The sequence below is a fragment of the Phallusia mammillata genome, chromosome 1 (genome assembly GCF_965637545.1).
Source record: "Phallusia mammillata chromosome 1, kaPhaMamm4.hap1.1, whole genome shotgun sequence".
Classification (NCBI taxonomy): domain Eukaryota; kingdom Metazoa; phylum Chordata; class Ascidiacea; order Phlebobranchia; family Ascidiidae; genus Phallusia; species Phallusia mammillata.
The window spans coordinates 15,937,493-15,964,365 of record NC_137252.1 but is presented as its reverse complement, the minus strand read 5'-3'; the positions used below and the strand labels follow the sequence as shown (position 1 = coordinate 15,964,365).

General features: G+C 35.9%; 5 protein-coding genes and 1 long non-coding RNA gene across 12 annotated transcripts; 2 read left to right on the top strand and 4 right to left on the bottom strand.

Moving 5' to 3' along the window:
- Positions 1–161: 161 nt before the first annotated feature.
- On the bottom strand, positions 162–4,663 carry LOC145212651 (ubiquitin carboxyl-terminal hydrolase 44-like). Of its 6 annotated transcripts, none has more exons than XM_080080859.1 (9): positions 4,461–4,663; positions 3,973–4,033; positions 3,466–3,618; positions 3,189–3,258; positions 2,885–3,033; positions 2,608–2,764; positions 2,171–2,328; positions 1,812–2,053; positions 162–1,642 (listed from the first exon to the last, which is right to left on the bottom strand). In XM_080080859.1, coding segments are annotated over exons 3-8 (648 nt in total). In that variant the 5' UTR covers positions 3,468–3,618; positions 3,973–4,033; positions 4,461–4,663; the 3' UTR covers positions 162–1,642; positions 1,812–1,941. The 6 variants fall into 6 exon arrangements, with proteins under 6 accessions (XP_079936985.1, XP_079937010.1, XP_079937003.1 ...); XM_080080884.1 differs by having other exon boundaries at positions 3,466–3,521; XM_080080877.1 differs by lacking the exon at positions 4,461–4,663 and adding an exon at positions 4,119–4,431.
- Positions 4,664–8,620: 3,957 nt separating this feature from the next.
- Positions 8,621–9,211, bottom strand: LOC145238232 (uncharacterized). The gene has a single exon (XM_080101382.1). The coding sequence runs from the start codon at positions 9,209–9,211 to the stop codon at positions 8,621–8,623; it is 591 nt and encodes a 196-aa protein (XP_079957508.1).
- A 4,950-nt stretch (positions 9,212–14,161) lies between these two features.
- LOC145233372 (synaptojanin-2-binding protein-like) lies at positions 14,162–15,700 on the top strand. 2 transcript variants are annotated; one of them, XM_080098093.1, is made up of 5 exons: positions 14,162–14,332; positions 14,433–14,569; positions 14,711–14,824; positions 15,102–15,227; positions 15,390–15,700. In XM_080098093.1, the coding sequence occupies exons 1-4, from the start codon at positions 14,278–14,280 to the stop codon at positions 15,216–15,218; spliced, it is 423 nt and encodes a 140-aa protein (XP_079954219.1). In that variant the 5' UTR covers positions 14,162–14,277; the 3' UTR covers positions 15,219–15,227; positions 15,390–15,700. The 2 variants fall into 2 exon arrangements, with proteins under 2 accessions (XP_079954219.1, XP_079954226.1); XM_080098100.1 differs by having other exon boundaries at positions 14,163–14,332; positions 15,102–15,200.
- Positions 15,389–16,098, bottom strand: LOC145233384 (uncharacterized). The gene is made up of 2 exons (XR_013861079.1): positions 15,897–16,098; positions 15,389–15,819 (listed from the first exon to the last, which is right to left on the bottom strand). It is a non-coding gene; the product is annotated as an uncharacterized LOC145233384 (long non-coding RNA).
- Positions 16,099–16,111: 13 nt separating this feature from the next.
- On the top strand, positions 16,112–21,268 carry LOC145233346 (peptidyl-prolyl cis-trans isomerase FKBP4-like). Its single transcript, XM_080098062.1, has 9 exons — positions 16,112–16,198; positions 17,758–17,902; positions 17,970–18,133; positions 18,374–18,542; positions 18,939–19,204; positions 19,516–19,719; positions 20,309–20,410; positions 20,518–20,652; positions 20,858–21,268. The coding sequence occupies exons 1-9, from the start codon at positions 16,112–16,114 to the stop codon at positions 20,969–20,971; spliced, it is 1,386 nt and encodes a 461-aa protein (XP_079954188.1). The 3' UTR covers positions 20,972–21,268.
- Positions 21,256–25,387, bottom strand: LOC145233356 (uncharacterized). Its single transcript, XM_080098072.1, has 9 exons — positions 25,060–25,387; positions 24,636–24,797; positions 24,181–24,372; positions 23,716–23,953; positions 23,377–23,487; positions 23,039–23,177; positions 22,580–22,686; positions 21,778–21,902; positions 21,256–21,427 (listed from the first exon to the last, which is right to left on the bottom strand). The coding sequence occupies exons 1-9, from the start codon at positions 25,246–25,248 to the stop codon at positions 21,422–21,424; spliced, it is 1,269 nt and encodes a 422-aa protein (XP_079954198.1). The 5' UTR covers positions 25,249–25,387; the 3' UTR covers positions 21,256–21,421.
- Positions 25,388–26,873: the final 1,486 nt, after the last annotated feature.

Sequence of the window (26,873 nt, the reverse complement as noted above, 5' to 3'; positions counted from 1 at the left end):
CAACACACTAGCAAAGAATCAAGATAGATGGGAGAAATTGCCCCAGGGGTCCCCGGACTACAGCAGTGACTTACTGTGTTAAATGACTCTTTTGTTTTGAGTTTTCCAAAAATATTGGTGTTGGTACAAAAACTTTTACAGTAATTCTAAAGCATGACAAACTATTTCAGACAGCTTTTATTACTGAACAAAAAACAACGAATTTATGAATGCTTAAAGTGAAGACAAGGTGTGATAAAGAACTTAAAAAGCTAAGCAAGCACACAATATTCTCTAGCTTTTAGTATATAGATTAATACTCTCCTGTGACAATGCAATTGACACTTAAAATTCAAAAAAAATACCCATCTTAGGGGGGATGCTACGTGCAAAATAATAAAAAATCAAACCACAATCACCCAATCAACACTTTTAAATTGTAACGCTGATAGGCGATTGTTTCTGGTGGTACTAAATACCGCATGTGACCGCATGGTATACCGCATGTTATAACACGGCAGGAAGTTGTAAAGGACTTGAATATGCTTTTACGAAAATATAGTTTTGCGAACTTTTGGTTAGAGCTATTCTGGTTGGGTGAAGGTTTGTAATTAAAACAATACTATAATCTGGTCTAATTTTCCCTTGTTGGGGCTTGTATTCTCGCATTTCACATACCATGCAGTATTTTAAGCAGAATAACATACGGTAACATGCAGTATTTAGTACCACCCATTGTTTCAGGCTGTCAAAACTGCCAAAGCAACCAGACCGGAGTGTGTCGGATTATAAGAAAGGTTTATAACTTGGGCTGCCAGTGGGTTAAATACTGGAGCTGTTATGGCACATTTACATGACCATATCTACCATCTGGCGTGGACAGACTTCAGTTAAGAAAACAACAAATAGAATAAACCAATACACACATCCATAACATCACAATTTATAAGCAAACAGGGCATTGCCAAGACTAGAAAATATTTAATGGTCTTACCAATACATTTTCATACCAAATGAAACAAAGCTTTGCATTTATAAGAGCCATGGCATTTTAGCAGGCTAGTCTACAGCCATATTGAGAAGTTATATGTCAGGGATATCGCCATGAGGCGCTTTGTCCATGAAGCACAGTGTGAGGTACACTACCAACATGAGTGAGGCTATAAGTAAAATCTTAATAGTCTGTGTGGAATTGAACTAAAACTGGTAAAGTTTAGTGCCTTGTTTACATAAAACGATTTAAACTTGCCTTAATTATATTGTATATCTTATACTCAGGGTCGCCATCCTATTCTTATTTCGAAGACTTGACCTTATTTTGAAAGGCAAGGTCTTTAAAAAGTTTATTTTCCTTATTTCTAAGAAATGTCATTGATTTAGACTTGAGTCCTCAAGTCAAATCCCTACTACAAGTAAACCTGAGTTGTCATGAGATGTAAGTATTTTCTGTATACAAGCAGTTGCTCGAATAGATTGTTTCTGGCAAAAGACTAGCCTGCTAAAATGCCATGGCTCTTAATTCTATGGTGGACCTTCTTCCAGCGACTCGTAACTTGCTTGATGGCGAAACTTGTGGATCTTCGTAGCACCCAGTGGTTTCATCCATTTCGATGTCACGAACGGCAAGTAAACATCGGCGGAACTTTTGCAAATGACCGAGCACCTAAAAAAACGAAATGTGGTATTCAATTTGGATAGAGTAAATACAGAACAGTCTGGAGATGGTGTTTTACTGAAATAAGACACCAGTATTGATTTTTTTCCACATAAACACAACAGATAATGCTGGTAAAACACCTTAAACAGGATCAAGTGTAATTTCCCTTATTAACCTTGTATCAATCCCCTTCCTTTCTGTGTTTAATGGAAAATCAGCATTAACTTGTTGCAGATCTTTAATTCTGACAAGGTTTCAAGGTGGTCATCGAGTTTTCCAATGAAGTCTTCTTGTAGTTCTGTGTTTCACTGTAGTGTGACTGTAGCACATGGTTGTTCGTCATCACTCTGACAGTGTTGGTCCTTGTTACGAACATAGTTCCGCCAGTTTCTGAAGGTTTTTCTTTGTCGAACAAACCTACATAGTAAAGACAAAAAAAATTAAAATTATGTAATCTTATGAAAATTGGCAAATTTGGGCATCGAGTTTTTGGAGTAACACAATTTTGTGCACTTTTACTGTGTGAAAAAGTACCTTGAATGCCAAATGGCAGTGAAAAGTCTATCATCTCTATCAAGTTGTTGCTGCTGTAATCTTCTCCTCATTTGAACATCTTCATCTGCACTTATTGTGGCTGTCCTCAGTGTGTGTCCACTACGAGTTGTGCCAGTAAAGTTTTGGTATCTAATTGCCTGGAGAAATGTTAAGAATTTCTGATTGAAGTTTTAATATTTACTATGGCACACAATACATAAACTGTTCAAATTTTACCTACTGCACAAAAGCAGCCTAAATTGTTTAACTTAATATTATTGAAATTTTACAAACAGAATTTATGAGCTAATACTTTTTGTCACATGATACAACATAAATTATTTTCCAGGCAATTTCCGACCAAGAAACCATGCCACAAAATTGTTTGGACTGACACAACTACAATTTAAAAAAGATAATAACGCAAATTTGCCTACCTGTAAAGTTTCACATAGCACCTTGATGTCCCCCGATTTGTTGTCATTGAGAACATATTCTTCACAAGCATAGCAATATACATAGAGTTCATTGACATCAATCACTAATGAATGACCAGATTCCAAATAATGGTTTAATGCATGTTCATGGATATATCTGTAGGTTATATACCATTTTATAAATACTCAAATGGTCATCCAAAACAGTCCACACATTATTTATTCATTTTTATAGACTGTAGAACATTTTGTTTAGTGTTTTGACCATGGTTCCTACCTTCCACAAGCAACATTAGGGCAGCTTAGACATGTCCAAACAGACTCAGTTGTAAGGCAAGTGTTGCAGAGCCATCTTTGTGGGTTGACAACTGAATGACGTTCACCAATAGTCATGCGCAGTATGTGCTTGCAATTGCAAATGCTTAACTAAAACAAAATTTGCACAACCCATTAGTGCATGCTTATAGTTAAATTTAGGATTTTGATAAAACTCATCACATGACAATATTTTACAGCAGAGCTAGTAAAACCATTGAAAAATGGACTTTAAATTTACTGAACCATTTAAACCTTCAACACACCTCATACTCTGTGGAGAGTCTAAAACACGTGCATCTTGTAAGATATTGACTTGCTTGCTGATACACCATCCTGAAATAACACATTTGGTAACAAATCACTGTGTGTAATAAAAACGTTTTTGTAGAATGAACAAAAAGAGCATTTTCTGACTCGGACTTGAAAATATTTCAACAAATAAGAGATTTTAAAGTAAAATACCATTATACACAAGAATTATTGAATCAATAATACATTATTCACTACGGAACTACAATTATTGATTGCTCTAACACATACATGTGAAAGATCAGTAGAGCTTCTGGTCAGCTTTCATCAAAGCTTCTGGACTCTTCCTGCCCATGTTGCCAAATGAAATTTGCGAACTCAATGAATTTGATTGTTTACCAGGTAACAAGCTATTTAAATTACAGAACCTATGGAATTCCTAACCTAACAAACACATAAAACATCCATACCAATTTAAACACACTTAGAAATTTATCGCACAGAGCGAATATAATTGGCTAAGTTGGCCACAAAATAACTTTAAAATAATGAACCATATTAAACTTAATTTTGTTTTTTTAGCCATTTAACCCCTTTTAACAAACTCGAAACATGGTGATTCATTTGCAGTTGTTTTTTTCTTTATTTTGTCTAAACACAGTATTTTTTAAAATCTCTGGTTATATAATGTATCAACTTAAATCTCCAAGTAGACATTGAAAATTACAAATATGTGCACACAATTCAAAGGTGCAATTAAATACAACACCTCAAACACCAATAACAACAAGCAAATACTTGTGTTAATCTTGGTTATCTTTAAATCTTGGGTTTCCAATCGTTAAATGTTTGTGGCTGTCTGGAAAAAAAAAGAAAACAAAAAACATCAACAATTTTTTGTGTAAATATGGCAGAATCAGTTTAAATGGGTAAAAAGACATTACCACGCGTAACATTGTCCTGAAGCTAGGAAATTCTATAGAATTATAGATGCACTATTATCTATAGATGCACTATTTTTTTGAGCAGCTTTAAACGTGTTGGTCTTCATGTGTACAAAACGTTTTTTTGTTTGGAAACTCAGATAATCTCCTCTTTTTGCACATAACATTACATATTGTTAAATATTCAGATATGACAATGTGGCACAAAACAGAGGTTAGACATGTTTACATAATAAAAAAAAACTACTTAAAACAAATTGATTGAACTTTTTCGCCCTGTTAGAGCTCATCAGACTGCCTGGCAGGCAATGAAAGTTCAAAAATGTTCAAAAACACACTTACCTTTGCTGCTTGCAGAATTTAAAGATTATACCAAAAAATTAAAGTCATGAGGTACATTTTTGCACGAAATTTACATTTAAAACCTTTGCCGCTTGCAATTTTTAAAGAAAACCCTTACAAGCAAAGACCTAATAAATTCGCTTGTGTTCATACTATCGCAAGAACGCAAGAACGCCCTGTCACTGATTTTGCCCTGTCACTGATTTAATGGCGCCCTGTCACTGATTTAGTGACACCCCAGCCCTGTCATTGACGCCTGTCACTAACAGTGACAAGTGTCATGAAAAAGTCACAACCCCTGTTGACGGTTTGTCGGACAGAGCCACTGATCTCTATAAACACTGGATTGCGCTACTCCGTTGAACGGTTGGGTGATTTTTGAAGCAAATTGAAGCGTAATGACGGCTGCAAAAGGAAGCCCCAAAAATGCATTGCGGGCAATGGGGAGAGAGTGGAAAAATGACGATAATTTTTATTTTAGGCATTTGTGTAGCGATTTTTGCAGATATGATTTGTAGATTAATAGGACGCATGTATTCCAGTGTGTAATAACCAATAAATATGCGTAGATTGATTGTGATGTGTATTAGTGTATGTGTACTGGGAATACATTATTCAGTTAATGTTGAAATAAATCATTATTGAGTGGTAATAAATGTTTTATTGTGCAATATAAGTAGTTTGCATGCATTTATTAATATTTAAGACACAAATCCAACAAGAATGGCTATTTTCTTCACACAAGACGATGTGATACTTTATTTAGCATCACCTTGTGCTGATCCAAACTGCTGTTTTTGATTGTCAGCAAAGTCTTGGACCTAAAATATGGCTGTTTAAAAGTTTTTTTGTAGCAGATTCAACATTATTTTGCTTCTATGTTACAAACCATAAATCTAGTAAGTGTCATGAACGCACACACCTTTAAGCGGTTACCTGTATTGACTGCCACGTTTAAGACGCGGTACACGGTTATATACGAAACGTGACGTCATAACTCAGGGACGACATCTAGCGGTAAATACATACATCACAACTTCCCTTCGTTTAAATTGAACTTAACTGACGTCTCGAAGGGTAAGGATTCACAATAACATTCAATGGACGTAAATGAACACGATTACGCCGATACAATACACCATCACTAGTTTTTACAAGATAAGAGCGATGAGATAACTGTTTTTCTATAGTTCCTTGTTGATCCCATAGTTTGTTTTGAGTATTGTACAGTTTTACAGGAGTGTTCACTTGTAATTGCAGCATGTTTCTTGTTCCCCTGTCATAATACTTCTTTTGTTGTTTTCTTTCTTTTCCAAACGGACGGCAAGTTGAACTTTTTAACGTTTCGATATCCGGAGGCATCGTGTGTCTGATTTGCCGACCCATGAGAAGCTGTGCAGGTGATTTTCCGCAAAGGAGAGGAGCACTCCTAAATATTAACAAACTTTTGTTAAAATCCTGTACACTAGCGTGAGCTTTTTTAAGTAGTTGCTTCGTTGTCTGGACACTCCTCTCAGCCAGTCCGTTAGATCGTGGATAATGTGGACTCGAGGTTAAATGAACAAAGCCCCATTCCTCGGCGAATTTTGCAAACTCCTCACTAGAAAACTGAGGACCGTTATCACTAATAACAGTTTCGGGAATTCCAAACCTGGAAAAAATAGTTTTCAAACCACTTATAACAGACGCCGCAGAAGTTGTAGTCAACGGGGTTACTTCTGGATATCCGGAGTAGTAGTCCACTGTTACCAAAAACATTTTTCGGTTCCAATAGAACAGGTCAGTTGCCACTTTCTGAAACGGATAAGAAGGAGCTTGGTGAGGTTCTAACGGTTGGCGTTGTTGCTGTGACCTGAATTTTGCACAAATGGCACAGGAAGATACCAAACCAGATATGTCTTTGGATAACCCAGGCCAATATATACTTTCCCGAGCGCGTCCTTTGCATTTTACTTCACCCAAATGGCCTTCATGCACACGTTCTAAAAAATAACTGCGCATAGACATTGGAACAACTATTCGAGATCCACGAAACAAAATACCGTCAACAACAGAAAGTTCATTTTTGACATCCCAAAAGGGTTTTGCTAAAACAGGACAAGCACGCTTATGTAAAGGCCAACCATTATTTACAAGACGCATGACAAACTGCAACTGTTCGTCACATATGGTTTTACTTTGTAACTTTTGTTTAACTAATGGCATACAATCAATAGCGGATACAATTAGATCTACATATTCACATACACTATGACAAGAAAGCGATTGGACGGACACACTGTTCTCCACACATCTTGATAACAAATCAGCTGTGTGCATGAATTTACCTGGAGTAAACTCTGCTGTGAAATGAAATCTTTGCAACCGGATCATTAGACGTTGAATGCGCAACGGACAGTTATTTAACTCCTTGAGAAACAACGCTATGAGAGGTTTGTGATCAGTTTCTACCACAAATTTCTGACCATAAACATACTGATAAAATCTTTCACATGCAAAGGGCAAGCAATTCCTTTTCAATTTGTGCATACCTTGTTTTAGCGGTTGTTAAAGCTCTTGCCGCATAAGCCACTGGCTGCCACATGTTGTCATGCTGTTGCAAAATTACAGCTCCAAGTCCATGTTTAGATGCGTCTGCCGAAATTTTGATCGATTTCTTGGGGTCGAAAAACCGAAGTACTGGGGCAGTTGTGACCAGCCGTTTTAAATTCCTCCATTCCATTTCGTGTGCTTGCGTCCACTCCCAGTTGCTCCGTTTATGCAATAACAAACGCAAAGAAGATGTTTTAGTAGACAAGTCGGAAATGAAACGACCTAGGTACGTGACCATTCCCAAAAATTTCAGCAAGTCACCCTTAGATTGAGGACGCTTTAGTTGCTCTATTGCATGAACTTTATTTGGATCAGGTTGAACACCTGAAGCACTAACAACTTCACCAAGAAAAGTAATCTTGTCTACACCGAACACACATTTTTCCTTATTGAGTTTCAGATTATTGCGTTGCAAAACCGTTAACACATTTTTAAGCCTCATGTCATGTTCCTGCTTAGTTGAACCCCAAACCACAATATCGTCCATAGACGTTACAACGCCGTTCATGTGTTCAAACATCATGTACACCAACTTGTGAAACACTTCTGGCGCAGAACAAATGCCGAACGGCATGCGCAAAAATCTGTACCGTCCAAACGGAGTGTTAAACGTACAAAGCTTAGAACTATCTTCATCCAACTTTACTTGCCAAAACCCTGACAAAGCGTCGAGTTTAGAAAATACTTTAGCATTTGAAAATTGACTAATAATTTCTTCTCTAGTCGGAAGACAGAAATGCTCACGCAAAATTGCTTTATTTAAATCTCGCGGATCTAAGCAAACTCTTAGTTTTCCGTTTTTCTTTTCTACTATTACAAGAGAGTTCACCCACTTAGTTGGTTCTTCTATTCTTTTGATTACTTGCATGCTTTCCATTCTTTGTAGCTCCTGTTGTAGTTTGTTTTTGAGTGCAAATGGAATTTTTCTGCTGGGACGGACTACGGGACAAACTCTGCTATCGGTCTTTATTCGGTGACAACCTGGAACACAACCCAACCCTCGAAATAAATCTGAAAAGCTGGACAGCAAATTTTGTTCGTCACTGACAATCGGTTCCAGTTTATTTATTAGGCCAAGAATTACTGCTCCATTTAATCCTATAATAGGCAATGCATTAATCTCCACAACAACAAATGGTAGAGTAAATGATTGCTCTCTGTATTGAAGTGTTAAACTAATTGTCCCACAAACTGGAATATGGTGGCCAGTATATGAGATCAATCGAATATTAGTAGAAGAAACATATGGACGTCCCTGAAGTTTTTGAAAATCATTTCGTGACAAAATATTTACTTGGGCTCCCGTGTCTATCTTAAAACGAAGTGTACATGAAAGCACAAAAATGTCAACAAGCCAATCTTTTGGTGAACTAATAGTACTTACAGATTGCATGTTGTACGTCTGAATTGTATCCGCGCGTTGCGCTTGCGGGTGATTAGCTGCACTGCAACATCGAGCGAAGTGGTTTCTTCCACCACACTTTAAGCATCGCCTTCCCCAGGCAGGACACGCTCTGACGTCATGTCGCAAGGCACAGAATCTGCAAACTCGAGGCGCTGGTAATTGATTACCACGTGGTTCGCGTTACAGCATCCAAGCTAAAACTTGTAGAATTTGTTGATCGAAACATTGTCATTTGCGATCTTACTGTTTCGTTTGTTATGCACATTTTAATAGCTTTTTCAAGCGTTAGTTCCTCTTCCCGCAGCAAACTTTGACGAAGTTGATCACACTTGATACCAATAATAATTTTGTCTCGGATTAATGAGTCGCAAAGTTCACCGAAATCACAGCTTTTAGACAGTTTTTTTAAATCGGTTATAAAAACATCTATTCTTTCACCATCATTTTGATTTCTAGAAAAAAACCTGTATCGCTCGCTGGTGATATTCTTTCTCGGACAACAGTAGCTTTCGAAGGCATTGACCACAGTTTCAAAGTGCATTTCTTGTCCTTCTTCAAATTTAAATGTTGAGTGGATGGTTTGACCTTGCTCTCCCAACACGTGGAGCAACATAGATGTTTTAACTTTTGCAGCCTTTCCGTCATAACCATCAGCTGTCAAATAAAGCCTAAATCCCCTAATAAACTTAACCCAGTTTTGTGACACATTGCCACTCCATTGCATAGCTTCCGGCAGTGAGAACGAACCTTCCATTTTATTTGAAAAACCACTTCTGACACCATGTCATGAACGCACACACCTTTAAGCGGTTACCTGTATTGACTGCCACGTTTAAGACGCGGTACACGGTTATATACGAAACGTGACGTCATAACTCAGGGACGACATCTAGCGGTAAATACATACATCACAGTAAGCTCACAAGTAGCTCATTTAATCTACCCTTTTCACTTTGCAACCAACATGTGTTGAATAAATTTTTTCTAATGTTGTGAATTCTCAAACTACAAACTCTTAACAAAATTCTAATATCTCAAAGAGATACATGTGCATATAAATGCATTTAAGACATCATAGCAGTTAGGGTGGACAAGTTTAACTACCCAAATGAGTTGCCTATTTATGTACTATTTCAGTCAGAATCATGAAATATTGTTTTTATTCTACTTAATTAAGCAATTTTCTGCAAAAACACACCTGCACACCAGCTATCACTTAAATTCTTGCTAAACAGGATGGAAGGCAACAAATACACCAGCCAAGTTCATACAGATATCCTGTATTTTTTGTCAGATGATCACCATTATAACAGATGGTGCATTCACAAAATAAAAAAACAACAACCTCAAAGTTGTTTAAGTTTAAAATGTGCAGCATATCATGTTACAGGCAGTGTCAGAAATGATTACAAAACATACACAGTGGAAGTAGAACAGTATACACACACAAAATGTTTAATCTGATTCCAATCCCTCTGTAGTGTATTTGTTGTCGAAAAAGGCTGGATTGTAATCTTGCAGTGTCATAAAGCTTGAGGGTTTGGGAGGAGACTGAAACATTCCAGTGGAATTTTACCAGAGACAATAAAGGTTGGTTATTGGAGAAATATAAACCCTATTATGTCTGAAATGTTTGGAAACAAATTTATCATAAATGTAAAATGGAATTGCAAAATTTCATAATATCACCATGGCAAGATAATAAAGACCCAAACCAAATGCACTCAAACGAGAAAAAAAGTCAAATAGTGTTAAAATAGTTGAAATATTATTTTATTCCACATGTTGGTCAGAATTTCCTGAAGTTTGATAACAGTCAAAAACAGCAGTTTGGATTAGCACAAGGTAATGTCACACAAAGAATTACATCATCTTGTGTGAAGGAAGTAGCCATCTTGTTGGATTCATGTCTAAAATACTTAAAAAAGCACGCAAACCACTTATATTGCATAATAAAACATTTATTTCCACTTAGTAATGATTTATTTCAACATTAACTTAATAACGTATATCCAGTACACATACACTAATACACATCACAGTCAATCTACGCATATTTATAGGTTATTACACACTGGAATACATGCGTCCTATTAATCTACAAATCATATCTGCAAAAATCGCTATACAAATGCCTAAAACAAAAATTATCGTCATTTTTCCACTCTCTCCCCATTGCCCGCAATGCATTTTTGGGGCTTCCTTTTCAGCCGCCATTACGCTTCAATTTGCTTCAACCGTGACGGCCAGTAGCGCAATCCAGGGTTTATAGAGATCAGTGGCGTTAACGGCGACAATAATTGCTGAGTCAGCAAGTTGTATGCAAGAGACAAGTACCAAACAGAATAACGGTAAAAATTTTTGCATCTTATTATTATTTAGTTCCAGTTCGGACAATTTTATTTCCTTCCGCTGTAAACAAATAAGTTATTTTTCGGTATTTTCTAGTTTTCGGTAAATTTTCAGAATACAGCGGTGTTTCGTTCCGTTCCCTATAAAACTGTCCAGAACATGGTTGCCGGCAGGTAACGTCATATTGTAACAGCAAGATGGGGATCCCGTTGAAATTTCAATGTGCGCGAATAAACGCCTTTCTTTTGTTTATTATGATGAAACACGTAACTATTACCAGAGGAGGAGATTGTGTTACACATAATTTTATTATTTGACTCTAAATAAGTTTGTGTTGAACCGGTAAGCTTCCTGGTCCAACAAAAGCGATTTTCGGACCTCAGTTAACCGCCTCCTTAGGGCTTTGTAAGTTCCATGGCCCCCCGTGTTTCTTTTTTTATTCCGCTAGCCTCGAAAACAAGTGTGGGAACTTCGGTTCTAAAGTGAAGAAGCAAGTTTAATGATATCTGCCTGATTTTCATAAGTTTTTCTGTATATGAGTTTTCAATATAGTTTTGCGTAAGTTTATGATATGTTTCACTGTGGTTCGAACAGATAAAATAAAAATGCATGCGTTATGGACGCCTGATGGCTATAGGAGATTTTTTATCATCGTTGTTTTCGGCTTTAAAATTTTACATCATATAATTTATGCCTATACGCACATGAACATTTGTGATATCCATCCATGAGCACCGCGCTTCTTGAAAGTACTGCGGCAAATAATGATACTTATTATTGCATTTTTCAGTAACAAAGAAGGCGGTTGTTCGCGCACAATTTGATTGTATTGTTTTAATATGGTTTGTAACGTAATAAATTGCCCTTGAATCATTCCCGCGCCATCCTGCTCGTTTGCTGTTGTGGGTATACTACCGCGGGAAAAAATATCTTCTAGTTGTTAACTCAAAGTTTTGGTTTTCTGTGGTATGTCGTTTCATAAATGTATTTAGCTTTTTGCCGCGAGTGTTCGGGAAAAAGGTAAGGGACCATTATGGCAAAAAAATTATACGGCCGAAACAGCCATCCCACGAAAATTTGATTGCAGTCGAAAAATAGAATTGTTGTGATTCGGAAATTAAAAGATGTATCTGTAGTACATACATTTAGGCTAAAAAGTTTTGCACTTGCAAGTTTGTGCGGAAAAACTATTTACGAATCGTAAATACTGCAGTTAACGGTAAAACATGAAATGGTTTAAAGCAGGGGTGTGCGACATTTTTTGTCGGTGGGCCATATAACCATGCAATTTCGGTTTCGGACATCAAGCGAGGCCCATACAATTATTGTTTTTTTATGTACACAATAAATTTGAAATTCTTCCAAAGCGTCATTACATTATATTTTCACTTAGTTTCGCCACAATACTGGCTTACACAACGGAATAATTGTTTACTAGACAAAGGGAATCATTGGTCACATTCGGTAAGTTAGAGATTTAACAAAAGCTAGTGGAAAATTTTGCTGTTTTTCCAGAAGATTTGCAGTTTTTCGCTGAATCACTGAGGGCCACACTAAATAGCTTGGCGGGGCGGATTGTGGCCCGCGGGCCGCCTGTTGCACACCCCTGGTTGAAAGGTTTATGGTGACATGAGCCATAACCACAATATTAAGCAGTTTTCTGTACGACGTTTGTTGGTAAAGGTTTGAACACTTTCTAGTGGGAGTCGCTTTGTGTAGAAAACCTCTAAATGTGGTCACAGAGTTAAAAAAAGGTTAAGAAACATTGCCTTGTCCCTACTCAATTGTTAATGTAGTACCTACAGCATGTTAAGGCACGTCGCCCTAACTACTAGTTTCCTCTCTTCAAAGGGGTTACCCGTCTTATTTACGAACTTTGTCGCATTAAAATGAGTTACCTGCAGCATACATGTACTGTATTTCTATGCAAGTATCTAGCGAAGTGCCAAGCAGAATAAAAGAACTTTGCGTGCCAATCGAAACTGTCGTATTCGAGGGCATAACAGGATCTGTCTGCGAGACTCTGCGTTTTTACGTTAGTGAGTGAAGTTATAACTAGTTATAACTCATCAGGAAACTGGTTTAGTGGCTTGCACGACGTAATTATTCTGTTTCTGAGATTTCTATTGACACACTTACATAGTTTCGTACGATTGCGGATGAGCATTGCAGGGCTGCCAAAGCTTGGGTTTTGCCCCAAGATCTTGGGTTTTGCCCCAAGATCTTGGGTTTTTACTTGACGTCTTGGGTTCTTGGGTTTTATTTTGAAAATTATAGCAATTCTTGGGTTTTGAGTCTTATTGATGAAATAAATATATGTAAGAACTATTTTAACGAGAAAAGTTTTTCGGGTAGCTGCAGTGTTTAGGCCATTTTATCATCTCTTATTTTCTCTCTTTTCTAGACCCTAATTCTTTCTAGATAAGTATACAGGGAAAGCAATCGTTACACTTAAAAATGCAAATAAATCAATGCTCGTTAAACATAAAAACTCTAAATATACTGTAGACATTACTAATTTTATGAAAAAGAAAACAGATTATGATCATCAAACAGCCAAGAGTGAACTGGTGATTGCTGCATATTTTATTGAACATAATATTGCCTTTGCTGGCATTGACCATTTCCTACCAGTTTGTGAAGTTGCATTTCCGGACTGTAAATTGTCAAAAATTTGTCAATGAACCGAGTAAATTTCCTAATTAATTGCATTTCTAACCACATTTTGCAATCTTGGGTTTTCATTTAAATTCTTGGGTTATTTTGCTGTGAGTCTTGGGTTTTATTGAAATTCTCATTGGCAGCCCTGGAGCATTGCACGATTGCAATGCCAATGCGGTGTCGAAATTGTTGTGCCAATACAAATTGTGGAATAATGCAGATTGCAGACAGCTAAACCTACACCAAAATTTTCATCTCTTGATGCCAAACATGTAATATCACAAGACTACTTGTTAATTTGAATTGGTTGGTAATTGGTATAGTTCCTCATTTTGTGGTGGCTAATAAGTTTGGTCTTAATAGTGTTTGCAGAATAGATATTTGTACATATTAAAAGATATTCTTGTATGGTCATTTTTTTATTGAAGGTGAATTTAATAAACAACTAGGAATTTTTTTTGTATACTTGGCCCTTGTTTATACAGATAGTCAGATACAGATAGTTAACACTAAAATGCAGAATGGCAGGAAATTTTCTGCTAACAACTGAATAATGTGTTAAATTGCAGAGTTGTGCTATTTAGGTTGGAAACTTGTGGGCAGTATTTGTTCGTATATTTGTAATTATAGTTATAATGTTGTGTTATTCCGAAGCTCACCCCAACCTAAATAGGACTAAGAATCAGCATTTTTCGGTATAAAAGTGTTACCCTTTCTGACAGCAAAAACATCTTAATTTTCCTTAAGCTGTTGTTCATAGTATTAAGCATTAGTTTGCATACCTGCATAAAAAGAGAATCTGTTGCCATGAGTACCAGTGAGAGGGAATACAACTCTTTCCAGTTACACCGTGGGCCAAATGGTAACATACTTTTTCTTGCTTTTTATTACTGTTTCTTATATAATTTCTTTTGTGTGTACATTATTTAATCGCTTGAAAAATTAAACTTACGACTTTACAGGACTTGGCTTTAACATTCGTGGTGGAAAAGATCAGCCTCATTTGCCAAATGACAAAGGAATTTTTGTTACTAAAGTTAGAGAAAATGGTTCAGCTGCACAAGATGGAAGGCTAAAAGAGGGCGACAAAATTATTGAGGTTTAAACTTACTTGTTGATGCTTTTCCAATTCAAGTACAATTGTGTTTATATTTATCTGTTTGCATGGACCGAATCGGTATCACTTACAATACTGTTAATAAAAGCAGCAAATGTAAGTAAATTTAACAATATTTTCTAGATTAACAACAACTCCTTGCTGGATGTTAACCATTCTGAAGCTGTTGATCTGTTTATTAATGCTGGAGAGAATGTTGCACTTAAAGTGTGGCATGGAGCAGAGAAGATTTTAATTGTAAGCTTCAAATTGTTTGTTTTCTCATTGTTGTATAAGCTAATCTAGTTAGTAAAGATAAATAAGTGTGTAAATCATTAAGAGTGATAAATTTGGGTTTAGACATTCCATACTAACATAACAATTCCACCTTTATCAAAACAGGAACATTAAAAAGGCACTACAATATAACTAAACTGTAAAAATTGAAAAAAGTCTGCATTAATATTCCACAAGCAAATGTTGGCTGTGAGTAGAACAGAAGCAATATATTGACAGAATTAAATATGTGTTACAGGAAGAATACACAGAAAAAACGAAGCCTAAAGGAACTGGATTTGCCACTGTTGTGTTTGTCATAGGCTTGGGAGTTGCAATCGCCGCTGCCTATTACTATGTAAAGAAACGACGTTAATTTTTTTCGGTGATGATTGTTTGTTGTAACGAGTCATTGGAAACGTGCATTTTCAGCTGATATCTGCTTTTGGGCACAAATTATCCACTTTTTTTTACTGTTCTTTAGAATTGAGCGAATTGCAGATAATTGTTTAGTTTTGTGTAATTGAACTGCTTGTTTTCTTTGCAGTTTTCATAAGATGTAAAACATCTTCACAAGGAGATAGGAAACAAGAAGGAACATATCCTTTGCAGCACTTTAAAATGTTGTTTGCTTTTAATCCTCAACTGATTTTCAACATTTCATTACATGTTTTGAGATTATAAAAAATACATTTAAGCAAACATTTCATGGCAATATCTAACTGTAAAGGGCTAGTTACAACTTACAGTTAATCGGTGTGACCAATGTTTTTTATTAATATCAGCAACATAATTTTTATGCTTATCGCGTCTGTTTGGTTCTCGCTTTCTCTTCAAATAAAATTGTGAATTTCCAAACTACTGTGTACATGAACGATATAGAAAGTAGTAATCTTAACAGCATGTGATGACAAACTTTTCCAAAGAATGTTTCAATGCGGCCAAGAAAAATCCGAGGTTCACAGAGCGGGGCTTTTCTAAAAACAAGGAAAAGCGTTACCAGTATGTAGGTGCATACAGTTTCCTAAAGCATTTTAGAATTGATGAGACATACCGGAAGATATTACATCTACAGAAGAGATTTGGTCAAAACCGAAACTGTCAGCAGCTATGCATGCTCTGTAGTAGCGGATCAATTCAAAGTTCCAGCATGTTCCCTTCCTTTCCCCTAAACCACCTGACATGTGATTGGCTGCGTGCTTGGAAGCAGTTGCAGAGGGATAAACACAAACTTTAAACCGGTAATCTTGTCTCATAAAATATTTCGTGATGATTACCGAGATTGATGACAACCAACCACCAGCATTAGATAATGCAATCGATTTGACTGAAAAGAAAGACGGCGGTGTTTTGAAGGTACTGTTTGAAATACTTCTTTTGGAAGCTCCTATTTTAACTATTGATGCACCGAATCCGAGAACAAGTCGAATGTACGGCAGTGTTGCCAAATAAATTCGGCCAAATAATTTATGACATCCGGCGAAGTTGTATACGCTAAAGCAGTGGTTCTCAAACTTTTTTGACCGCGACCCAAATCTGAATTTTATGAACACCTCACGACCCAAACCTCAAAAAATGTATTTTTTTAAAATGCATGAAATAGAAAAAGACACAGACAACCATTTGTAGCACACAGTTCTATGAAACAATGATTGATTACAAACAAATGGTTTATTTATTTAATATGATTAATAAAACTGAAATTTTTCCTTCATAAATCTTCAATACACAGCTCTATTTTTCATTCGTGAGACCACTTGATACTTTATATTCAGTAAAAGGTCTGTGATTCGACTTTTAACTGTGCTGTTCAATAACGAGACGGACTGCAATTTCGAGGACACGTCGTCACCGCATAGGACTCTGGCCATGTAAAAAATGCTGCAGGCTGAACGAGCTCTTCAAACGAGCTTGATTCATTCAACAACATTGCATAACACAGCACACATTGCGGCTTTACAGCACCATGATCATTGATAGAAGTGAATCCCAAATCTAAAAATTTGTCATTGTCCGAATACTTACTCATCCTGAAACGCTGACTGTTACATCTCCAAGTTCAGTTTCGCATCATTACCTTGTCCTATTATTTCCCGTGCTATGACATTACAATCGCCATGTGCGTAACAGTAAAGTTGGAAGACTATTGTCTGTATGTGGTAATGATTGGTTCATTTTACTGCACAATGTGGTCGAGTGTGGTGACTTTACTACTACAATAAGTTAATTCGTTCGTGTTTACTTAATGCAGTAATAGTTCGTTTGGGCATAATTGAATCACCATAGCGCGACCCATTTTTTGACCCTGCGTGACCCATGTTTGGGTCGCGACCCATACTTTGAGAACCACTGCGCTAAAGCGTATACGCATTTGCATAAAAACATGGGCTTTACTACCAGGCAAATGGATAGCGTTATAATGCAGTATACTGCAACAGGGTAGGTGTGGTGCATTATCAATTTATGATATATATATATTCTGTGAGTTTTGGGATTAACCCGTCATTGCCAGCCTGCAAATGAATTGCTCATTTTTTATCTAGGTATGGAAAGACAAAAATGCTTTCAAGATTATAATTATTGATGTGATTTGAAATATTGCTTAGGAAGAGGTAACTCTAATTTACGGAATAAGGAATGGTCAGAATTGTCAGGATGCCCACTAATTTATGGAATAGTTGGAATGGATAGGGCCAAAACTAATTTAATGAATAGTCGGAACAGACTGAACTGTCGGAATCAAATGAATGAAGCTGTATGAACAGAATGAAAGGAATGAGGCTGTAGGAACAAAAATGAATCTTGCAGTTACTTTTAAGATCAGACCCTATTATATCACCAACCCCTTGGGCAAAACAAGTGTTATCAAAGTCATTTTTAACTAAAATAAATGGAAGTATACACCTCTATTTTAGGTCATCAAAAAGGCTCCAACATCGGATGAGCAACCACGCAAAGGAAACAAAGTCACTGTTCATTATGTCGGCAAATTGAAAGATGGGACTGAATTTGATTCATCACGAGACCGGGATAGTAAATTTTCTTTCAATTTGGGCAAAGGTTTGTTATTTATGAGTTAGTAGTGATTAGTGAGTTGTTTTTGTTGACTAATAGTTGTTTTTTAAAGGTGAGGTAATAAAGGCATGGGACATTGGGGTAGCTTCAATGAAGAAAGGTGAAGTGTGTGAGCTACATTGCAAACCAGATTATGCATATGGCAAGCAGGGAAGTCCCCCCAAAATTCCACCCGACTCTACTCTCATCTTTGAAGTAGAGCTTTTTGAATGGGAGGTATGAAATTTTTATATCATTAAACTTGTTTGTTTTTATCATTGTAGCTTCAGAGAAAAACTGGTTGCAGATGCCATACATCGTGTTCTTGTTTTTTTTAAAAAAACATTGTACCTTTTTGACAGATTTTTAATTTTAAGTATTTTTTGTGTTGAATTTTGACTTCTTTGCACTCTTTATTTGGGGAGTCAATGTTGCCTATGATATATGATAAATAGAAGTGTAAATATTCTTTGTCAGGGAGAGGATTTGACGGAAGCTAAAGACAAGGGAGTGGTAAAACAAATGTTGGTAGATGGCCAGGATTACATCACACCAAATCCTGGTGCTACTGTTAATATAAAATTCACTGGAAAATACAAGGGTACTGTTTTTGATGAAAGGGAGTTGGAGTATATTCTTTGCGAAGGTAAACAATCATTATTATCAGTACAAATTGTTTTTGTTCGTAATTTTTTTCTTTTTCTACTCTAACGCTAGTTTGTTCCAATGGTTTGGTCAGGAAAAAGTGCTTCAAACAAATGTACAAACATGTTTGTTAGTTATCTAAAGTTGATCCTCTTTAAGTTTGACTTCAAATAACCCAGCGGATTACCCATAGGCCCCCAAAACATGAAATTTTTTTTCAAAATAAGCTACATAATCCATAAGTTTCCGACTGCGTTGTTGTGTGTATTGTGAAGTATTTTAAATGATTTTGTAACTTGAGTTGAATTCAGCTATGTTTTACCCCTGAATATTCGTCCTTTTGTTCAGAAATACAACCCCAACGGCCAGGTTTTTAATACTGTGATTTTTTCGATAGCTGATGATGAGCTCAACTTGCCTCCTGCAATAGACATTGCTGTAAAACAGATGAAGCGAGAGGAAAAGTGCAATATTATAGTCCAACCCAAATATGGTTATGGATCGAATGGAAATGAGAAACTAAACATTCCACCTGATGCAGAGTTAAGTTACGACATTGAATTGATAAAGTTTGAAAAAGTGAAGGAGGCATGGGAAATGTTGGATGAGGAAAAGATTGAGCAGAGCAAGATTGTAAAGGAAAAGGGCACCAAATATTTAAAGGTAACTTTACTAAATTTGACATTTTTAGATGGATAATTGGAAATCATGGATGAAAGGCATAGCTGTAACAATAGATAAGTTTTTAGCAATTTTTGCAGTTGCAAATGTGTACATTATTACTTTTGTTAACAATGTATATGTACTGTTTCTTAATTTCTGGATAATCGGTAATTATATACATTTTATCATGAACAAAATTGGTAAAGTTTAGTTGAGATCAACAAATTACATAAACATTACAAACAACACATTCATTTAATGGACTGATTTGTATACAACCATTTGCACTCTAACCTTACCAAAAATGTTAGGATAACAAGTTCAAGCAAGCAATTCTCAACTATAAGAAAATCATTGATTATTTGAGCTATCATGATGCCAAGATTGATGGTTCAGAGGAGGACCAAAAAGTTATTAAGGAATGGAAAGAACTAAAACTTGCGGGATATCTTAATCTTAGCCTTGCCTGTATTAAGGCTGGACAGTATGCGCAGGCACACAATAACTGTGCTGAGGTAATAACTTGTAGTTTCTACATTTATAACCTATAATTTGTTGACTTTTTTGCCCTTTCAACCTTTTGATTGTCTGATAGAGAATGTAATATTTTTACAGACATAACAATAAATGGTTGTGTTTTTTTCTGTGGTTTACTACATTACTGCAGTGTTTCTTCAATAAGCTCTCAAATAGGTCAAATAACACCCAACCTGAGAAAGACTTAAAATCAGTGTTTCAGTGAAGCTTTAAACATGTAAAATAATGTTGGTATGAGTTGATCATTAATCAGATTGTGATAGGGTCATTGTGGTTTATTGTGTGGTTCATTAAACTTTGTAGGAGTTAGGACCATAAACTTGGTGGTTCAATATACTTTGGCCAGGCTGTGAATTACCCAGCATGGTTTAAACCAAATTTAACAATATCTGAAAAAATTGAAAACCACTTTATTAGTTTCGATTGTAGAGTTGGACTTCAAAATTATACAATTCAGCAAACCTAATTAATACATCAAAAAGGGTCTCGGTATGGTAAACAAATAGGATAATGTAAAACCTTTTAAACTTTTGAATATTTATTGTCATAACGTATTCATTGAACTAGGCATTGAAGATGGATCCAAAAAATGAAAAAGCTCTGTTTCGGGACGCAGAAGCTTATAGACATGAAATTGACTTCAAACATGCCAAGGCAGCCTATGCTGAAGTAAGTGTTACCAGAGTGCTAAAATAGTCTGTACTAAGTGCCACACATAATCCATTTGCTCCAAAAAGTTAAAAATAAAATTTAAAAAAACCCTTATAACTCTTTAGGTTTTAAAAGTAAACCCAAACAATGGAACTGCTCGCAAGTTCATGAAAGATTGTGCTGCCAAAATACAAGAACAGGCAGAAAAAGAAAAATCCAAATACAAAGGAATGTTTGATAAATTTGCCAAGCAGGATAAGGTACAAAAATATTCTTTGTGTGGAACATTGGCTTCACAAGCTATTCAAATACTCAAGTCAAACATTAAAAGCAATGTTTTGTGTGTTTCATTTTCAGCTTTTTAAAATACTGTGTTAATACGTACCACAGAATAAATACAACAAAATGTTTAGTCTTCACCCCTGCCAAAAATGTTTTGATAATAGTCTTTTATTATATGTATAGGAGCATGAGATAAGACAAAAGGTGGAACAGAAAGAAAAGGCAAAAGCTGCCAAAAAAGTCAATGAGAAGGGTGATGTGAATGGAGACCAGCCAATGGAAGCTGAATCAACGTGATAATAGTGATCCTATCTTGATGTTAACAGCATAAAAAGCTGAAATGTTTAAAATACATGTGATGTAATTAAACATAAAGATGGTTACCAAAGATTTTTGCAGTATGACACTGTCGCAGACGCATTAGGCTGTCCTGCAAAAATTCCTTGTGTCCAATCAAACAGTTCCTCTTGTCTTTTTGTTACTCTGCTAAATTGACCAGCTGCAAGCCTTTTGTGATTTTGGCCATACCAATGTTCGTGTGATTGTATGCTGTTGTTTTGTAGAAAAAATAATAAACTTTGTGTGACAAAATAACCTGTATTACTGTACTAGTCAAGTTAAGGTTTACTAGCATTTGGACACACAAAAGTAAGTGCAACATGTAACGAACAAGGAAGCATGTTTATTCACAGTGCAAGCAGTGTTGGTCAGGTAACACCAGGCAGTTCATTGCTGGCAGATGTTGAATTATTTCTGAAAAAAGAAACTAGTTGTAATAAACACCCCACTGCCTAATAGCACAAAGTTGCACTACAGAAGGATTTTTTTCCAACTTTAAAAGATACTAACACAAACATGCTCTTAGAAATGTATGTCAAAATGAAAAACGTCAATAAAAACTAAACATCTAATACACGTAAACTTTTATTTAAATGTCGAATGACCAATATATATTTGGTTGAGCAAAAGGAAAGTTTATAAAATATGCCTGGTAAACACTATACTCATCCACATTTAAATCGTTTAAAATATGTTTAATCATGTTTAGGCATACTTAACAGTCAAAGACCAGCACAAATGGTTAAGACACCATACAGTATCACCTTTTTCTTCTTTTTCTTTCCTTTCTTTTTCTTCTTCTTTAAACCAGAGGCAAGTTTGACAATGGCAGCAAAAGTGTCTTTTTGTATTTCAGCTGTTGTTTTCATCTTGAGACCGGGAAGATCACCTGAGAAAACAATATTAGCACTTGTATTACACATATGAACTGTTGGTGTTATCAATTCAGTGATTTCCACCATTCCTTTATCACTCACAATTCAACTGATTTTGTTGCCAATTAAGTCAACTTCATCATGAGATGTACTTAATTAGAAAAGTGTTTAGACCAGTGGTTCTCAAACTTTTTCATATTTTTATCCAAACGGTCTCCTTGCCATTATTTCGAGGGCTCGTGGTCCTTAAGCCTGAATGTGTATTTCAGAAAACAAAAGTTGATTGCAGGATTTTAGCCAGTTATGCAAAACTGCACATAAAAATGATCCAAAGACAGCTTGTGACATCACAGACAAGACATAAACATTACGATTGTGCGCGAACAATTCCATTTTTCTTAGTTTTCATGCAATAAAGGCTATTGTTTAACAATGGAGACAGTCGATTCTTAATTCTACCTTGATTTTAACTAATTCAGTGTCAAAAACTGACGCCAAATAAGATTATAGAATTACTTCAACCTTTTCGCGGTCCCCCAAAATTTGCCTCACAGACCCCTACAGGACTGTGGACCCCAGTTTGAGAACCGCTGGTTTAGACTAATGGAAAAAAGTGTCTTATTGGCCAATTTTACTTCAGATCAACAATTTCATGATACACGGCAAAAGCTTGAAGCAAACAATTAAAAACCTTCTTTTCTGCGGACAAGGGCTTCCATTATTTCTCTGGCAGCTAAGTTTCCAATTGCATTGTCCTCAAGGTCAAGTTCACAAAAACAACTGGAATGCATTATTGTCCTGTAAAAATTCAAATAGTAGTTTCAATGAAGTTAAAAATGTAGTTGAGTTTTGGCAAAGTACAGAAATCTTATGATCGTTATAAATTCACTTTTAAAACAAATATGCAATTAGTCACTGGAAAAGAAAAAGACAAATATACTTTAATGGTTATGCAAACAATATATAAGAACAAAAACATCAGCATTGGTACTTCAAATTCATGATCCACCAATTGTGCCCTCCACTGGTAAGCGCTCCATAACATTTCAACACTACACAACTATTTCTGGCTTGCTGTTTGATCGACTAATTGTGTTGCTATGTGTTTTTTCACTAAATCACAGGTATTAAGCAGGACATTTAATCTCACCTGCTGATGATACCAATACATGTCAGTAGCTCCTCCATTCTTCCTTGGCAGTAGGGATCAATGCCATTCTCAGCCAAGTGGAGTTTGTAAATGTATGGCCCCACCACAGGGGGGTCGGGTTCTTTCTTTGCTTTCTTCCCTGTAAACAAGTTTTGTTCGTTGCTGTGATTAAATAATGATTTGTCGGGAAGACACTGGTAATGAGTTAAGAAAGAGTAACCAGGGCCATAGTTTTTATTTGAATGTAACAAAAGCATTCACTTAAGAAAAGATATAAAACTAACAATGTTCTCACTTTACAAACATTATGTAGCACCACTTAAAAAAATAAAATAAACCTTTCTTCTTTTTTTTCTTCTTTTTCTTTGGAGTGTCACTTGCAGCTCCATCAGTCTCACCTCCACTTGCATCAGTTGTTCCCAGTTGTGAGGTGACATTTTTATCTGTTGCTGCAAATACATTTAAATATAGCTCATACAATAAAAATGTCATTAAATCCTAAACTTAGATGCTAAACAATAACCCTGGCAGTAAGCATACTTTTGACTGGTTCCTGACAAGATTTTTAAATAATCCGGTATAAATGTCAAATGTTAATGTACATTTGTAAATTATGTAAATATTATACTATTGCAATAAAAAACAACCAGGCATTTCAATCAGTTATGACAATCAACCTTCAAGAGCTCCCTCTGCAATCATCAGAGCCTTGAGACGATCTTCTTCAATCTTTTTCATGTGCTCATCTTCTGCAGCAATGGCAATTGCTCTTAACATGTCAGATACACCTCTGCACTCTATTTTGTTGCCATCAAGGTAAAATTCTCTTATAGTGCTATTGTAAGCTATTTCCCCCAAATAAATTCCACTTGCACTGGTCAAAGCACAGTAACAAAGGCTTAAAGTGATGATTGTCTGAAAAATAACAATATGTATGTGTTGATTATCTACAAAACATGACAAGGGGCCCGAAACAGGACCTGGTGTAAACCATATCTGATACTTTATGTTTCAAGTTGGTTGGGCCAAAGGGCAAAACTGTAATTGAGTTAGCATGAAAGCAAGTTTGAGTTTGAATTTATATGTCTATTTTACTGAATCCAAATAAAAACTGTTGGACTGAAAATAAAATCTCATCATACCTTGTTGTTTTTGCAACCAGCACAAAGACGAGAGCATCCTTCATCACCAAACTCATTGTAGTCCAGGTTCACCTCTGTTAAGTTGCTCACTTTAAAAGTTCGTGCAAGTCGCTCAACAGAGTAATACAGAATGTCACAATCCATAAGTTCAAGTCGTGTAATTGGATAAATGCCTTTCTCAATCAGCAAAGACTAAAAAATTATCATAATATAGAAAAGTGAATTCCCAAAACGTTCCAAATACAGTATCCTAAACAAACATTTTTTTACATGTAAAGCTATTTGGTAAAACCCACAAACAACTTTTGTTTTCCAATTCTTTCTGGCAATCTGCTTCAGTAGCAAATTTTACATGCTTGCAATAATGTAAGGCATTTTATTAATAAACACAAATAATTTTCTTTGGATTTTTGTAGCTGTACATGACAATAACCTAATACACCAACACTACTTACAATATTTGCCAGAGTTTTGTGCTGCAACTCAAGATCCCATACTACAAGCTCATTGATGTGGATGTAGTGAGCTTTTCTTATAGTATTAACTATTGTGTCTAGCAGTACAGGGGGTTGTGGTGGAATGCCCTCTGGTGGTGAAGGAGCTGGCTCAACAATAAACTAGAAATCAAATCAATCATGTTTATTTCTAGAGCATTGAACAAAAAACATTAATTCAATGAATATATATTTAATGGTTTTGAACCAAAAAATAAATACACAAGGGATTGTGAGTTTATATAATTTTGTGAGTTTAAAATTGCTTAAATTGTGCATAATCAACTGCATTTCACCAGCATAATATATAACCATCATATCTAATAACTCTCAACATTTTCAAAAAAGTAATAAGATACTATCATAAAATAGATACAAAACTTACCTTTCGTAAATACTTTCTGTGCTCAATTCCATTTTTCATTGCATTAAGAAGCCAGGAACAAGGAAGTGAGCCATCATTTAAACATTGGACATTGTAGACTTTTAAATATCTAGTCAGATCAATATCAGCATTAACATCAAATTTGATGCTTTTGCGCTTTGGTCCATCCTTCCCCTTCTTCTTTCCCATGATTGATAATTGTGTAGCCCTTACTGCATGATTATTAAGGCTTTTTCAATTACGAACACAAAGTTATTTGTCAGAATCACAAATTAAAAAATATGTACAAAAGGCAACTAAAAATTGAATATAATGAAGATAGGCTATTAAACTACATGTGAAATGTATCTTGTTACAATACGAAACTGTCGTTATGATATTTGCGCTACACTTCCCATAAAATATGCAAAAACACAAAATAAATCAGTATCGATACGTTGGAGAAAGGTTTGCTTTCAGCTCAAGCTCACTGACTTAACACATCATTACGGCCTTGCGGATTAATAAGAAGTGAGAACTTCGGTTTTTGCAAGAAGTAGAGTTGGGGTGGGAAATCACCTAATGTTTCCATGACTACCGTAAATAAATTTCAACATAAACAACATACTTGCATACTGTTATTTTTTGGTGATGCGTTTAACTTTTAAGGTCAAATTTCACTATTTTTGACCATTATTTGTATTTTATTTGGAGTAAAAAAATACATGTATGCGAATGTAAATGGGTCAATAGCCTCTAATCAACAAAAATGAAAGTTCATTGTGCAGCGAAACAAATAACAGGATTATCAAATACTAAATTAAATCTATAGCTGGTGCAGATCAATCCGGAAGTTTTAAACTTACAGTCGCATTTCGAATACTTGACGCCCTAAATGTCTAATTGCATTATTACGTCATTATTTGTCTAAATATGTGTGAAAACTTGCACATGCATAAATACACGGAGCCCTGATTGTCTAGTCACATTTCTCAACATTTCGTGAGGTGACAGACTTCGTTCGATTTGTGTTAAATTCAGATGTTTGCTGTCTTGCGCCGTGTAATGTAGCGATTGGTGTGACTACAGACAAAAAAGTGACATGCATGCAGTTGATAAAAGCCGCTTCTACAAATGAGATACGTTCTCTCTCTTGCAATGACGTGCTGCAAATAGGGTAGAATCTTGCAACCCCAGATGTATTCTGCACGACTTTACAAGTCAGTATTATGTATATTGCAGACAGGTAGCGGACAAAGTCATCACGGTATGGTCATGCTCAAGTCCACAACGAATAATTCACGCATAAGGGTTGTCTGTTCAGGATTTGTGCATGAGTATTACGCAACAGCTTCTGGTTCAGCGCGACTCGGCATGCAACCTTAAAGCACGTGCAATACGTCAGTAAACCTGGCGTGTCAAGAATCACGTTAACACTTTCAAAACTCTGGAGATCATTTTCCCGCAAGGTGATCTTCCTTGTTTAAACATAAGTTTGATGCCTTGCGCGTCAGCGTTTTATTTCGCGCATACGTGAATCACGCGTTGCTGTTGTGCTGGATCACGTTGCAGCAGACTAATCGATCACCGGCATTGCACTGTTTTGCGAGCGGCCGGGGACATCATAAAGCAGCGTGTGCGTACATGACTTGCAGTTCAACCTAGGGGGTTCTGACTTCTGACAGACGCAATTCAATGTGATTTTGTTTTTTAGATAATGCATTTTTATACCAGTTTTAAAGCCAGCAATTGTACACCCAGCATATTGCACAAAAAATGGTTAATATTTCAGACATACGTTTGTTTGACCAATAAGGTTTTCCTTAAACAGTGAA

Coding starts and splice junctions, on each gene's coding strand:
- LOC145212651 (XM_080080859.1), bottom strand. Junction 2,329..2,607: donor TGCTATGTGAAACTTTACAG/GTAGGCAAATTT, acceptor ACATTTCTCCAG/GCAATTAGATACCAAAACTT. Junction 2,054..2,170: donor ACTGCCATTTGGCATTCAAG/GTACTTTTTCAC, acceptor TTTACTATGTAG/GTTTGTTCGACAAAGAAAAA.
- LOC145238232 (XM_080101382.1), bottom strand. CDS start 9,211: ATGGAAGGTTCGTTCTCACTGCCGGAAGCTATGCAATGGAGTGGCAAT.
- LOC145233372 (XM_080098093.1), top strand. CDS start 14,278: ATGAGTACCAGTGAGAGGGAATACAACTCTTTCCAGTTACACCGTGGG. Junction 14,333..14,432: donor GTTACACCGTGGGCCAAATG/GTAACATACTTT, acceptor ACGACTTTACAG/GACTTGGCTTTAACATTCGT. Junction 14,825..15,101: donor GAGCAGAGAAGATTTTAATT/GTAAGCTTCAAA, acceptor TATGTGTTACAG/GAAGAATACACAGAAAAAAC.
- LOC145233346 (XM_080098062.1), top strand. CDS start 16,112: ATGATTACCGAGATTGATGACAACCAACCACCAGCATTAGATAATGCA. Junction 16,199..17,757: donor AAGACGGCGGTGTTTTGAAG/GTACTGTTTGAA, acceptor CCTCTATTTTAG/GTCATCAAAAAGGCTCCAAC. Junction 17,903..17,969: donor TTCTTTCAATTTGGGCAAAG/GTTTGTTATTTA, acceptor TGTTTTTTAAAG/GTGAGGTAATAAAGGCATGG.
- LOC145233356 (XM_080098072.1), bottom strand. CDS start 25,248: ATGGGAAAGAAGAAGGGGAAGGATGGACCAAAGCGCAAAAGCATCAAA. Junction 24,798..25,059: donor ACAGAAAGTATTTACGAAAG/GTAAGTTTTGTA, acceptor TTTGATTTCTAG/TTTATTGTTGAGCCAGCTCC. Junction 23,488..23,715: donor TGCAGAGGGAGCTCTTGAAG/GTTGATTGTCAT, acceptor ATGTATTTGCAG/CAACAGATAAAAATGTCACC.